At 43.5% G+C, this 15,368-nt stretch overlaps 1 protein-coding gene across 1 annotated transcript in view; it reads left to right on the top strand.

Annotated features, from left to right (window-relative positions):
- LOC123460288 (butyrophilin subfamily 2 member A2-like) overlaps positions 1 to 14,061 on the top strand; it is a 44,312-nt gene extending 30,251 nt beyond the window's left edge. The window contains exons 4-5 of the mRNA XM_045148468.1: positions 2,038 to 2,322; positions 13,939 to 14,061. Coding sequence (XP_045004403.1) covers positions 2,038 to 2,322; positions 13,939 to 13,970 — 317 coding nt within the window. The 3' untranslated portion in view covers positions 13,971 to 14,061. The remainder of the gene's footprint in view (positions 1 to 2,037; positions 2,323 to 13,938) is intronic.
- The last annotated feature ends 1,307 nt before the right edge of the window (positions 14,062 to 15,368 follow it).

The following is a 15,368-nucleotide window of genomic DNA, read 5'->3' as shown; positions in this document are numbered from 1 at the left end:
TTACCTCCCCATCTCAATCATTGTACTTACATATATACAATACCAACCTATTAAGTACCCTCCTCCCTTCCTTTCTCTTCCCTTTATGTCTCCTTTTTAACTTACTGGCCTCTGCTACCAAGTATTTTCCTTCTCACGCAGAAGCCCAATCATCTGTAGCTAGGATCCACATATGAGAGAGAACATGTGGTGCTTGCCAGCCCAGGTTTTAACAGTGAGAAAAGGGAAGTCTAGAACCCCTAAATAAATTGCCTGAACTCGTGCAGAATTAGAACTCCCAGCTCCCTATTCCTCTGTCAGGGCCATTCTCACTAAACCACAAGTCAGAGCCCTGAGTCATCACGTAGGACTTCATCAGATTGGTGCTGCTCTTCTGTTTACTTGTTTTTTTTTTTTTTGTTTTTCGAGGACCTGGAATTCACTATGGAGTCTCAGGGAGGCCTCGAACTCATGGCGATCCTCCTACCTCTGCCTCCTGAGTGCTGGGATTAAAGGTGTGCGCCACCACACTCAGATTCTTCTTCTTCTTCTTCTTCTTTTTTTTTTTTTTTAAAAAGAAATACTTTATATATTTGAAAGAGAAAAAGAGAGAGAAAGGCAGATATATAGAGAGAATGGGCATGCCAGGGCCTCTGCTACTGCAAATGAACTCCAGACACATGTGCTACCGTGTGCATCTGGCTCCACGTAGGTACATGGAGAATCAAACCTGGGTCCTCAGGCTTCTCAGTCAACTGCTTTAAGTGCTAGGCCATCGCTCCAGGCCCCTAGGTTTCCCTTCTTTTTTTTTTTGTTGTTCATTTTTTATTTATTTATTTGAGAGTGACAGACAGAGAGACAGACAGACAGAGAGAGAGAGATTGAGAATGGGCGCGCCAGGGCTTCCAGCCACTGCAAACGAACTCCAGATGCGTGCGCCCCCTTGTGCATCTGGCTAACGTGGGTCCTGGGGAACCGAGCCTCGAACCAGGGTCCTTAGGCTTCACAGGCAAGCGCTTAACCGCTAAGCCATCTCTCCAGCCTGTAGGTTTCCCTTCTTAAGGAAACAAGTGCATGAGTGATAGGGGAGGACACCAAGATATTATCTGTCCTCAGGCTGCACACATTTGCATCATACATACACCATACCACACAAAGTACACGCAGAAAAAAAGAAGAGAAAGAGAGAGAGAGAGAGAGAGAGAGAGAGAGAGGAAGGTGATAATGTTGAATCTTTTCTTGGCCATTTTGTTTGATATATATATATATTTATTTAGTTATATATATATTTATATATGATATATATGATGGTGTTACGTAATGCAGGCTCACTTCAAACTCAGAGCACTCCTGCCTCACCTTCCTGAGACTGAAGGCCAGGATTGAAGGCACGTGCCATGGTGCCTGGTTTTATTGCTTATCTTCTGTGATTCTCAGGCAGGGTATCAGAGATCAATCGAGAGTCCTGAGTGAACTCATGGTAAGAAGAGAAGATTCCAAAAGCAAAGGGCTGGAGAGATGGCTTAGCAGTTAAGCGCTTGCCTATGAAGCCTGAAGACCCCAGTTTGAGGCTCGATGCCCCAGTACCCACATTAAGCCAGATGCACAAGGGGGCGCACGCAATCTGGAGTTTGCTTGCAGGGAGTGGCTGGAGGCCCTGGGGCGCCCATCCTCTCTCTCTATCTGCCTCTTCCTCTTTCTGTCTCTCTCAAGTAAATAAAAATTTTTAAGAGAAAGGTAAAGAGAGCGAGGAGTACGTGAGATCCAGAGGGTAGGACCTTTCTTGCAGTCCATTTTCCCTTTGCTGTACCTGGGCCAAAATGTTAGCTGCAGCGAATCGCAAAATGTGTTGCCTCTGTAAATGCTGATGCAAACACGGAGGGCAAGATTTCAGCTAGCCTGAGCCTCCTGAGGCTAAAACACACACACACACGAAATATATATATATATGTGTGTGTATATATATATATATATATATATATATATATATATATATATACATATGAAGAAAAATAAAAAGCTAATTGTTGTTCTGTTATTTTTTTTTTTTTCACTCAGATTCTGAAATGCCCCAGGTGCAGTTTGCCAAGATGGATGAAGAGGATGTGGTCACGTGCACATCCAAGGGCTGGTACTTGACGCCCAATGTGACCTGGCTGGACCGGGGAGAGAGGAACCTGAGCAACCACAGCACCGTGGAGATCCTGGAGGAGCAGATGAACGGCCTGCACCGAGTGTTCTCCGTCCTCAAGTACCCGGTCAAGTTACATGAGAAATACTTCTGCTACATAACCGAGACGGATGAGAACCATCGGCCCTTCAGAGCCATCCGGAGGTACCCAAGTAAGTGGGCAGGGGGCCGCTCACCACCGCCTGTTAATATTTAATTACTGACCACCACATGCATGCCGCACTCCCCGGGCACTTTGAGGATTTAAAGAGCGCATGGGGAATGTGTGTGTAGCCTGGAGACAGAGAAGATGGTGAGGCAGAGTCTCTCGGGGCTTGCAAAAGGGGCTGACGGCTTCCATTTGGAGAGATGTGGCTGTTAAGTGAGGCATCTGCTTCTCTGCTGTGAACCTTATGAACCTTATGCCTTATGATATGACAGGGCTGAATATCATGGTGGCCACTCATCAGGCATTCAGCACAAGCCTAGAACTTCTTATAAGTTTTTATTTTATTTTATTTACGTCCTTATCCTAGCCCTGAAAAGTAATTGCTATAACACTGTACCTTCCTCTATGAGGAAAACGAGAAGTTAGATGATTGGACTAAAAAGATAGCTAATAAATGCAGCATTTGAATTTTTTACATAACTTTTATTTTATTTATTTGCAAGCAGAGAGAGAGAGAGAGAGAGAGAGAGAAGAGAAAATGGGTGTTGGTACCAGAGCCTCCAGCTGCTGCAAAGATAAAGTCCAGATGCACATGCTGCTTTGTGCATCTGGCTTTTACATAAGTACTGGGGAATCGAACCTAGGATGTTAGGCTTTGCAGGCAAGCGCCTAAACTGCTGACTCATCATCTCTCCAACCCCAATATTTAAATATTTAGATTGTCATCTGTAGGCTAAATAGTTTTTAGTTGCTATCTGTATGCTAAATAATTTTTGCTTATCAGAAACATAAATTGTCTGAGTGTCTTATACATTATCTGGAAGCCTACATTTAAGATATGCAAAGGGTGGGCTGGAGGGATGGCTTAGCGGTTAAGGCGTTTGCCTGCAAAGCCAAAGGACCCAGGTTCAATTCCCCAGGACCCATGTTAGCTAGATGCACAAGGGGACACACGTGTCTGGAGTTCCTTTGCAGTGTGGCTGGAAGCTCTGGCATGCCCATTCTCTCTCTCTCTCTCTCTGTCTCTCCCTTCCTCTTTCTCTGTCAAATAAATAAATAAAAATAAAATATTTAAGATAGGCAGAGGTTGAAGCTCAGAGATGATAAGAATGAAGCAATCAAATCTCTCTGAAAGAAGATAACAGAGACACTAAAAATCTCTTTGCCTGGAGCTGGAGAGATGGCTTAGCGGTTAAGCGCTTGCCTGTGAAGCCTAAGGACCCCGGTTCGAGGCTCGGTTCCCCAGGACCCATGTTAGCCAGATGCACAAGGGGGCGCACGCGTCTGGAGTTTGTTTGCAGTGGCTGGAAGCCCTGGCGTGCCCATTCTCTCTCTCTCCCTCTATCTGTCTTTCTCTCTGTGTCTGTTGCTCTCAAATAAATAAATACAAAAAAAAATTAAAAAAAAATCTCTTTGCCTGGTTTTGGATGTTGACACTGTGTAGGGTAGTGGTCCTCCACACATCATGCCCAGACCAGAATGTTGGCACCATCTTGGAGCTTCGTGGTAAATGTAAATTCTCAGGTCCAATTCATGATCTACAGAATACAAACCTTTAGGTGATTCCAACCCACACTCAAGTAAGAGAGCCCTGAGTATAGGATATGAGCCTTCAACATGGGCAGAACAGCCAGCACACCTCTGCCCTCCTCTTCTCTGAGGGGATGGGCTTCTGTCTCCAGCAGGTTGGGAGGGCAGAGCTCCTGGCACCTTGCCCCAGTCCAGTAATACAGGGCTAGCCAGACAGACTCACACATTTACATTTTCCATACTAGCTGGCCCCTTTTTCAAAGCAAAGAAAAAAAAGAAAAAAAGAAAAAGGGGGTTTTCTTATTCCCCAGATGTTTAACACATTTGAAGTAGTTAGAGTCTTTGGACATTGCAGTGGGATGCAAACTCTCTTTTGAGGACATAAGGCTATGTTATTAACAAGCTGACTTCAAAGAAACTCAGATTTTTTTAAGACTATTTTTTTTTAATTTTTCTTTTTATTTATTTATTTATTTATTTATTTGAGAGCGACCGACACAGAGAGAAAGACAGATAGAGGGAGGGAGAGAGAATGGGCGTGCCAGGGCTTCCAGCCTCTGCAAACGAACTCCAGACGCGTGCGCCCCCTTGTGCATCTGGCTAACGTGGGACCTGGGGAACCGAGCCTCGAACTGGGGTCCTTAGGCTTCACAGGCAAGCGCTTAACTGCTAAGCCATCTCTCCAGCCCTTAAGACTATTTCTTTAAATTATTTTTATTTAGGTGAGAGAGGGAAAGAGGCAGACACACACACACACACACACACACACAGAGAGAGAGAGAGAGAGAGAGAATGGGCACGCCAGGGCTTCCAGCCACTGCAAACGAACTCCAGACGCATGGGCCCCCTTGTGCATCTGGCTTACTTGGGACCTGGGGAATTGAATCGAGATCCTTTGGCTTTGCAGGCAAACGCCTTAACTGGTAAGCCACCCCTCCAACCCAAAACTCAGATTTTTATCCCCTTTACATTTCAGGAGTCTTAGTTATTCTAGAAATACCCAAACACTCCCCTCCCCCATGCATGACTTTTCCTAATTTCCTTTCGTGTATTTATTTATGGGAGACTTGTGGGATCTGGTACCTGCCAGCTTTTCTAGCCTTGGAGCTACTATTTCTCAGCCCACAGCCATTGCTCACTCTTCTGAGCTTGCTGTGACCCTTGTAGTTTCTAGATTTATTAATTTTTTCACATAGCCATGTCTTTATACAGACTTTGCCTGTCTCAGAATAACTTTCTTTTCATGGTCTGCCTCAGACTCCTGTGCATTTTTTCAAGAGTTGGCTCAGACTTGAAGGCCTTCTCATTTCCATCTGTTCAATAGTTCATTCATCCACACCTATTTGCTGGACTTCACTCTGTGCCAGATACTCTTTTAGGTGCTGGAGTTGCAACAATAAATAAAACAAATTCTTTTGCTTTTGGAGCTTTTGTGATGTTAGTGGGAAAGGAATACACAGTAAACAGAGCATTAAAATATGTAGCATTTCACTATACAAGCCCTTTTATGTGAAATACAAAAACAGGAAAAGTTAATCTATGGTGTAAGGAGTGGAGACATTGACAATCCTTGAGTGTGGAGCAAAAGGGATTAGACATGAAGAGATGGCTAACGTGTTCGTAATATGCTTTTTTATGAGAGAAAGAAAGGGAGAGAGAGAGCAGAGAGAATTGGCATGTCAGGGCCTCCAGCTGCTGCAATTGAACTCCAGATGTGTGCATCACCTTGTGTGCATGTGTGACCTTGTACATGAGTCACCTTGTACATCTGGCTTTCATGGGATCTGGAGAGTCAAACATGAGTTCTTAGGCTTCACAGACAAGTCCTTAGCCATTAAGCCATCTCTCCAGCCTGGTAATATGCTTTTTGGTCTGGGTGGTGACCATGTGGTGGTATTCAGTTTATGAAAGATAAATGGGCTGGACACTTAACCACTTTTCTGTATATATTACATTTCAATGTAAAGTAAAACACTCATGTGTTAGATAATACAGCAAATTGTCAGCCGGGCGTGGTGGCGCACACCTTTAATCCCAGCACTCCGGAGACAGAGGTAGGAGGATCGCTGTGAGTTCGAGGCCACCCTGAGACGACATAGTGAATTCCAGGTCAGCGTGGGCTAGAGTGAGACCCTACCTCGAAAAACAAAAAACAAAACAAAACAAAACAAAAAGCAAATTGTCATATAGAGAAAAATAAAGCAGATTGAAAGATAGGATCAATGTGGGGAGAGTTAGAATGTTAAATATTATCCATAGCAAGCCTAATTGAGGGGTTACATTTTATTTTATCTTTATTTATTTACTTATTTATTTGGGTTTCTCGAGGTAGGGTCTCACTTTTTAGCCCAGGCTGACCTGGAATTCACTATGTCGTCTCAGGATGGCCTCCAACTCACAGCGATCCTCCTGCCTCTGCCTCCCCAGTGCTCGGATTAAAAGCGTGAACCGGGCTGGAGAGGTGGCTTAGCGGTTAAGCGCTTGCCTGTGAAGCCTAAGGACCCCGGTTCGAGGCTCGGTTCCCCAGGTCCCACGTTAGCCAGAGGCACAAGGGGGCGCACGCGTCTGGAGTTCGTTTGCAGAGGCTGGAAGCCCTGGCGCGCCCATTCTCTCTCTCTCCCTCTACCTGTCTTTCTCTCTGTGTCTGTCGCTCTCAAATAAATAAATAAATAAAACATTTAAAAAAAATAAAAAATAAATAAATTAAGGCGTGAACCACCATGCCTGGCGAGAATTTCCACTTTTAAACAAAGACATGAAGGAGAAGCCAAGCTTAGAGGTAAAGGTGGATCTTAAGAATGAACAGTGATGCAGAGGGTGGAATGGAGAGTTAGTGAGAGAGAGCGGAGTTACAGCGGCAGAGGCTCCAAGGTCTCTAGTAAGGGTCTGGGGTTCTGCTCATACCATAGGAAAAGATGAAAAGCCACTGGAGGGTTTTGAACACCGGAATGAAATGATTTGACTCATATATATATATATTTGGTTTTCCAAGGTAGGATCTCACTCTAGCCCAGGCCGACCTGGAATTCACTAGTCTCAGGGTGGCCTCGAACTCATGGCGATCCTCCTACCTCTGCCTCCCGAGTGCTGGGATTAAAGATGTATGCCACTACGCCTAGCTTTTTTTTTTTTTTTTTTTTTTTTTTTTTGGTTTTACAAGGTAGGGTCTCACTGTAGCCCAGGCTGACCTGAAATTTACTATGTAGTCTCAGGGTGGCCTCGAACTCATGGCGATCCTCCCTACCTCTGCCTCCTGAGTGCTGGAATTCAGGGCATGCATCACCACGCCTGGCTCCTGACTCATGTCTTGTAAGGATCTTTCTATTCTCTTTTTAAAATATATTTTATTTATTTATTTGAGAGAGAGGGACGGGGGAGAATGGGCACACCAGGGCCTCCAGCCAGTGTAAACGAACTCCAGACGCATGTGCCCCCTTGTGCATCTGGCTTATGTGGGTCCTGGAGAATCAAACTGGGGTCCTTAGGCTTCGCAGGCAAATGCCATAATTGCTAAGCCATCTCTCCAGCCTGGATATTTCTATTCTTAAGGGCAGACACAGGAGAGGCAAGGGTGGGAACAGGGTATTCAGTTGGATTATTATAATAATCTAGGTAAGAGAAGATGGTGGCTTGGTCCAGGGTATTAGTAGTAGAAATACATACATACATATATATATATATACATATACATACATATATATATTTTGATGGCAGACAAATAGAATATGTTTGTTTACTCTTTTATTGTTTTATTTTTTGAAGGTAGGATCTCACTGTAGCCCACGTTGACCTGGAATTCACTATGTAGTCTCAGGGTGGCCTCGAACTCATGGAAATTTTCCTATCTCCTCCCGAGAGCTGGGATTAAAGGTGTATATTTTTTTATATTTTGAGGTAGGGTCTCACTCTAGCCCAGATGGACCTGGAATTCACTATGTAGTCTCAAGGTAGCCTTGAACTCACGGCAATCCTCTTACCTCAGCCTCCCGAGTGCTGGAATTAAAGGTGTGCACCACCACACCAGGCCCTGACAAATAGACTATGTTGAAGATGAGACAAACAATGTGAGCGAGGGTCAATGATGACTAAGGCCTTTTCTCTAGCCAAATAAAAGAGTAGAATCCTCATTTGTTTAGAAAGGCCTGGTATTTATTTTGGAACATCTTTAGTGCAGAGATGCCCATTTGAGTGGGTGGTTGAATGTGAAATTAGGAGAGAGATTCAAGCTTGGGACATACAGCTGGGAATTGTCAATTTACAGATGGAATTTTAAGTTATGAGGCCAGATAGACTCGCCAGGGTAGTAGCATAAATCGAGTAGTCTGGGTACTTAGCTCCAGGCCTTTCCAGTACACAGAGATGAAGGGAACCCAGAGAAGGAGAATGAGAAGGCATTGGTAGCAAAGGAGACATGAAACTGGACTTAAGAAAAGAGAGACAGCCGGGTGTGGTGGCGCATGCCTTTAATCCCAGCACTCAGGAGGCAGAGGTAGGAGGATCGCCGTGAGTTCAAGGCCACCCTGAGACTACATAGTGAATTCCAGGTCAGCCTGGGCTAGAGTGAGACCCTACCTTGAAAAATAAAAAAATAAAAATAAAAATAAAGAAAGAAAGAAAGAGAGAGACAAGGAAGGAAGAAAAGAAAGAAGGAAGGGAGGAAGGAAGGAGAGAGGGAGGGAGGAAGAAAGTGTTCCAGGGAGGAAGGAGTGCGTAACTGCGTTGAAAGCCGATAATGGTCAAGAAAAATGAAGGCTGATTACAGAGCAGTTGACGGAAGGAATATGGACAAGTTTTAGGAGCTGACACTGGATCACTGGAGCTCTGGCATGATAATGGTCGTTTGATGCAGGGTAGCAGAGAAAGGTATGCCAAGTGGGTTAATTAAAAGGTCTCATTTTCCACTTTCAAGTTGGAGAAAGAACAGTGGGTTTGCTAATGAGCTAATGTTGTTGATGAGTATATTGGGGTAGTCGGAATGTATGTGGCCCCCATAGACTCAGGTATTTTATTAACATTTGTAAGCTTGTCTCCAGCTGCCTTGCTGGAGGAGGTGTCACTGGGGCTAAACCCTCAGGTATGTTTGGGGGCATATCTGATTTCCACCTCTCCTAAACTGTGCCTGGTTTGGATGTTCATCCTAGCAATGTGGATCTCACTATGACATTGGTAGAGGCTGAACCTGAGGAGGCAGAGAGGGAGGAATTGCTGAGTAATCTCATGTTAGGCAGATTGATGGAGTGTGATGCGTAAGGGCAGTACATGAGCATAGAAACAGAAAGGCAGATAGTATGTATGCTGAAATTCTCTGCTGTTGCTTCTAATTATTTTATTTGAGTGAGAGAGAGAGAAAGAGAGAATTGGTGCACCAGGGCCTCAGCTACTGCAACCGAACTCAGACACTTGCGCCACCTAGTGGGCATGTGTGGCCTTGCACTCACCTCGCCTTTGAGCATCTGGCTTACGTGGGATCTGGAGAGTCAAACATGGCTCCTTAGGCTTCTCAGGCAAGTGTCTTAACCCCTAAGCCATCTCTCCAGCCCTTCTAATATTTTTAGTTTACATACAAGATAAGTCATCAGATGAAGTAGATTGCTTGGGTAGTCTCAAAGCACTGCTGAGGTTCATGACCAATACATAAAAGTGAGAACTCTCAGCATGATTGTGTGTCTTCCCTCGACCTCATTTCGCTACTTGGCTGTAGACATATAATTAACCAGATGCCAGGGTTTTATCATGATTGTATAACAAAAGGGCGCAGAGGCAAGGAGTAGATGGAAGCTAGGTTAGGGAAGATGAAGGATGCAAAGCACAGGGAGGATAGTGAGAAAGTAGTAGGAGGGATGGAGGTGTGTCTCAAGGGTAGAACACTTGCCTAGTATTCATAAGACCCCAGGTTCTATCCTTATCACACCCCCACCCAAAGTAGTAAGGATTCTAGCTTCTGATGGCAATCAAACAGCTGTTGTCGAGCTGGGGTACTTCAATTGAGTGAACCAGAAAGACGAAAGGCAATGGCTGGGAAGTAAGATGCTTTAAATTGAGACAAGGGAGAGATTGTGTTATTGGGAATGATATAATCCAAGTCCCAGTCACAGAGGTGACTAAAGTAAGATGTAGAAAAGCAATTCTCGGAAGAGAAAAGGTCAAAGCTTGAAGGAAGTTCAGGCAGTGTATACACGAGATAGTGAAACTGATGTTGGAAATTATGAAGAACTAGTCATGTGGTGTTTGCAGAGTAGCAGCTAAATCAAGGAGTGGTGAAGGAGGGAAGAGGGACAACAACCAAAAAATAAAAAATAAAAAAATTGAGGGCATGGTGGTGCACGTCTTTAATCCCAGCACTTGGGAGGCAGAGGTAGAAGGATCACTGTGAGTTCGAGGCCACCCTGAGACTACATAGTGAATTCCAGGTCAGCCTGAGCTACAGTGAGACCCTACCTTGAAAATCCAAAATAAAATGAAATATTGAAAAAATTTAAAAAAGAGGGACAACAGAACACCATACATGGAAAGGTAGGATGTGGTAAAAGTCTAAAGAATTTAGTTTTTTTTTTCCTTTGATATTTCTCTTTTTGTTATTATTATTATTATTAACAACATAGTTTGAATTTATTTATTTGTTTGTTTTGAGACAGAGAAAGAGGGAGGGAGAGAATGGGCACTCCAGGGCCTCTAGCCACTGCAAACGAACTCCACATGCACGTGCCACCCTGTGCATCTGGCTTACGTGGGACCTGGAGTCTCGAACCTGGGTCCTTAGACTTTGCAGGCAAGTGTCTTAATCGATAAGCCATCTCTCCAGCCCAACAACATGTTTTGTATGGATACTTCATGTGTTGGTTCCCTTTTTTTCCCCCTCACCCTTGCCCTCATTCCACTGGGGACCCTCCTCAGTGGGGTTGTAGGTATTCCCCATGGGGGTGTATTTATACACTGTGGGAACAACATTCGTTCATTTTTTAGTGGGGGAAAATGCCTCAGGGCATGATGTCCAAACCTGTGGCTCTTACAATCTTTCCGCCCCCTCTTATGCAAAACTCCCTGAGCCATGGTGGGTGAGTTTTAAGTCTGCTTCAGTGATGAGCTCTTAGGCGCTTCTGTGTCTCTGCTTTGGTAGGTGTTGAGTATCCTCAGGGTCTGTCTCCTTCATCCTGTGCTGATGATCAGGTTCAGCATGGAAGCTGCACTCTTTTTTAAAATTTTTTTTCCTCAATTTTTATTAACATTTTCCATAATTATAAAAAATATCCCATAGTAGTATTCCCCTTTGAAATTCCATTATCCATCATATCAAGAATTTGGTTTTAAGCTAGAGTTTTATACACAGAAGGAGGGAAAATAATCTCAAATCTGTAATGAAAATTAATCTACTGCTAGCATGTGACTATTACAAAGAAAACCAGCACCATTTGAAAGAGCCCCAGAAGTTTCCTTAGAGGGGAGCCAGGTTTCAGTCAGAGCAAGAAGTTGAGGGAAATGCTAACAGGAGGTAAACAAAAGCAAGTCACCAGTGATTGGTAGGTTCCAGGGCTTCAGAAGTTGGGAAGGAGCTGCGCATCCATTTTAAAAAGGGGAGGTGGGCTGGAAAGATGGCTTAGCGGTTAAGGCACTTGCCTGCAAAGCCAAAGGACTCAGCAGATGCATAAGGGGGTGCATGCATCTGGAGTTCATTTTTTTAAATTTATTTTTTATTAATTTATTTGAGAGCGACAGACAAAAAAGGAGGGAGAAAGAGAGAGTGAATGGGCACACCAGGGCTTCCAGCTGCTGCAAATAAACTCCAGATGCGTGTACCCCCTTGTGCATCTGGCTAATGTGGGTCCTGGGGAATCGAGCCTTGAACCAGGGTCCTTATGCTTCACAGGCAAGCGCTTAACCGCTAAACCATCTCTCCAGCCCCTGGAGTTCATTTGTAGTAGCTGGAGGTCCTGGTGGGCCCATTGTCTCTCTCTCTCTCTCTCTCCCTGCCTCTTTCTCTCTCTTAAATATATATGTATATGTATGTATATATGCATGTATGTGTGCATATATATATATACATACATATATATATATGTAGGCTTTCTTTTATATATATATATATATATTACCACGAGAAGTTGAAATTCACAAGGAGAAAGTGGGGGTTAGGTCTTGAGTTGCTTGTACTTAAAAATGAATATGACAGCCAGGCATGGTGATACGCACCTTTAATCCCAGCACTCGTGAGGCAGAGGTAGGAGGATTGCCGCGAGTTTGAGATTACAGAGGGAATTCCAGGTCAGCCTGAGCTAGAGCAAGACCCTACCTTGAAAAACCAGAAAATGTGAAAAAGAGATGCAATATGAGGAGATCTGGACATGCTGCATCACAGTGCCCTCCAAGTAACTTCTGTCCCCTGTATTCTGTCCCTCCACTGGCGGTCAAGTTTCCTTTCCTCTTGTCCCTCCCTGCTTCTCCCTCCTAGCCTCATTAAAGCTTCCTTGATAACGCTACTGATGCTTACTGCAATTTATGAACAATTCAGTCTGTGCTGTGTTAGGATCCGCCTATGAGGGAGAACATGCGGCATTTGTCTTTCTGATCCTGTGTAGCCTTGCTTAGTATGGTTTTTCTCTTTCCAAGTTCATTCGTTTACCTGCACATTTAATCATTTCACTTTTTCTGTTACTCCCAAGGAGTAACACATACTGTGTATGTGAACCACATCTTCATCATTCATCATCAGTTGATGGGCATCTGGACTGATTCCATTTCCTAGTGACTAGCCAGTGCTATTCCCATTCCTTCCCCTTTCCTTTATTTCTCTTTAATTTTTCTCCAGAGTATTTGTTGAATGAATACTTAAATGAATAAATCAAAATTCTATCTTTTGTTTGGGAGAGGGTTTTGCTCTAGCCTGGGCTAACCTGGAATTCACAATGTAGTCTCAGGGTGGCCTCAAACTCACGGTGATCCTCCTATCCCTGCCTTCTGAGTCTGGGATTAAAGGCATGTGCCACCACACCTGTCTCAAAATTCTATCTTATAGGGGCTGGGGAGATGGCCCAGTGGTTAAAGGTGTTTGTTTGCAAAGCATGCAGATCTGGTTCAATTCTCCAGCCATCCATATGAAGCCAGATGCACAAAATGTTTCATATGTCTGGTGTTCATTTGCAGTGGCAAGAGGCTGTGGCATGGCTATTCTCTCTACCCCTCCCTCCCCCATGTGTGACACACACACACACACACACACACACACACACACACACACACAATTTTTTTTTAATTCTATCTTATACTGGGTATGGTTGTGCACGCCTTTAATCCCAGCACTTGGAAGGCCTAGGTAGGAGGATTGCCATGAGTTCGAGGCCACCCTGAGACTACAGTGTGTATTCCAAGTTACTATGGGCTAGAGTGAGATCCTACCTCAAAAAAAAAAAAAGTTCTATCTTACAAATGGAGAGTGGTAATGAATGAGTTCCCCTAAGGGAACTACTCATAGAGAATTCTGGGAGCCCTCTTAGAGGGATACACTCTTAGAGAGAATAAAAAAATCACTGGTCACAATTCTTCCTTGTTTTTAAAAAATTTTTATTTATTTATATGACAGAGAAAGAGGGAGAGAGAGAGAATGGGCACACTAGGGCCTCCAGCCACTGCAAATGAACTCCAGACACCTGCGTCACTTTGTGCATCTGACTTATGTGGGTCCTGGGGAATCGAACCTGGCTCCTTTGGCTTTGCAGGCAAATGCCTTAACTGCTAACCCATCCCTCCAGCCCTCTTCTTTCTTTTTTATTAAAATATTATTATGTTATTTTAATTTATTTGAGAAAGGCAAAGAGAGAGAAAGGGAGAGAATGGGCATGCCAGGGCTTCCAGCCACTGCAAATGAACTGCAGATGCGTGCACCACCTTGTGCACCTGGCTTACATGGGCCCTGGGGCTTGAACCTGGGTCCTTTGGCATTGTAGGCAAGTGCATTAACCACTAGCCCCACAATTCTTCTTTCTTTTGTTACTCTAAGACATGCATTGCACCTGAATGCAGTGGTTTCTAGTATAAAATTTCTACCTTTCATCTTTTCTTTTCTTTTTCTCCCCCTACCTTTTTCTTTTTTTTCCAGAGAGCAAATTTCCCCAACATGACTACTATTAGGAGAGTTGGATGACATCTGCCTAAGGACCTGTCTTGCCTGTAGTCAATGGAACTCCGGGATTTCTCATGTGGGGATGTACTTTTGTCCTGGACACTTATTGATCGTAAACTAAAAAAAGTAAGCAGGTAATAGGGTTAGTACATAGGAACAACGTCTTGTTTCTTGATCTCTGCTTTATTTATTTGATCTTACGGCTCTGACATGTTAAATCTTTGCAGAACTCTTAAGTGAGAAATGAAAGGCAATTAAAACCTTGATGAACTGTGAACTCTGTGTCTCTTTCATCAGGGATGGATGACTTGGAAAGTTCAGAGCTGGGGAATCAGCTTTATATTTTCTCCAAATCAGACTTTTACTTTATTTTTGATAGCAGTGCTACATGGCCACTTTGCTGATAGAAAGAAGAGCCTTAAGTAGAGACATCTTCCTAAAAAAAATATATTTGTATATTTGTTAAAGTCTTTTTAGGCATTACTGGGCAGAGTTTATGGAATCTTTGATGTTCAAAGAATGTGAGACTGACTCTTGACCTTTTATGATTTGTCCAGTTGATTTCATTGCTATTATTCTTTTAAAAAATAATTTATTTTTATTTATTTATTTGACAGAAAGAGGGAGAGAAAGAGAGAAAGAGAGAGAATGGGTGCATCAGGGCCACCATCCAGTGGACTCCAGACGCATGTGCCCCCTTGTGCATCTGGCTAACATGGGTCCTGGGGAATTGAACCTGGGTCCTTTGGCTTTGCAGGCAAATGCCTTAACTGCTAAGCCATCCCTGCAGCCCTCATCTCTATTATTTTATTTCTCAAGTTTTATTAACATATTTCATGATTATAAAAAATATCTGTGTGAATACCCTCCCTCCCCCCAACTTTCCCCTTTGAAATTCCATTCTCCATCATATCCCCTCCCCATCTCAATCATTGTACTTACATATATACAATACCAACCTATTAAGTACCCTCCTCCCTTCCTTTCTCTTCCCTTTATATCTCCTTTTTAACTTACTGGCCTCTGCTACTGAGTTTTTTCCTTCTCACGCAGAAGTCCAATCATCTGTAGCTAGGATCCACATATGAAGGAGGCTTTCTGGGCCTGGGTTACCTAAGTTAGTATAATCCTTTCCAGATCCATCCATTTTTCTGCAAATTTCATAACTTTATTTTTCTATACCGCTGAGTAGAACTCCATTGTATAAATAAATGTGCCATATCTTCATTTTCCACTCATCAGTTGAGGGACATCTAGGCTGGTTCCATTTCCCAGCTATTATAAATTGAGCAGCAATACACATGGTTGAGCATGTACTTCTAAGGAAATGAGATGAGTCCTTAGGATATATGCCTAGGAGTGCTATAGCTGGGTCATATGGTAGATCAATCTTTAGCTGTTTTAGG

This window comes from Jaculus jaculus, chromosome 4 (genome assembly GCF_020740685.1).
Source record: "Jaculus jaculus isolate mJacJac1 chromosome 4, mJacJac1.mat.Y.cur, whole genome shotgun sequence".
In the NCBI taxonomy this organism is placed as follows: domain Eukaryota; kingdom Metazoa; phylum Chordata; class Mammalia; order Rodentia; family Dipodidae; genus Jaculus; species Jaculus jaculus.
This window is presented reverse-complemented; position numbering and strand designations above follow the sequence as displayed.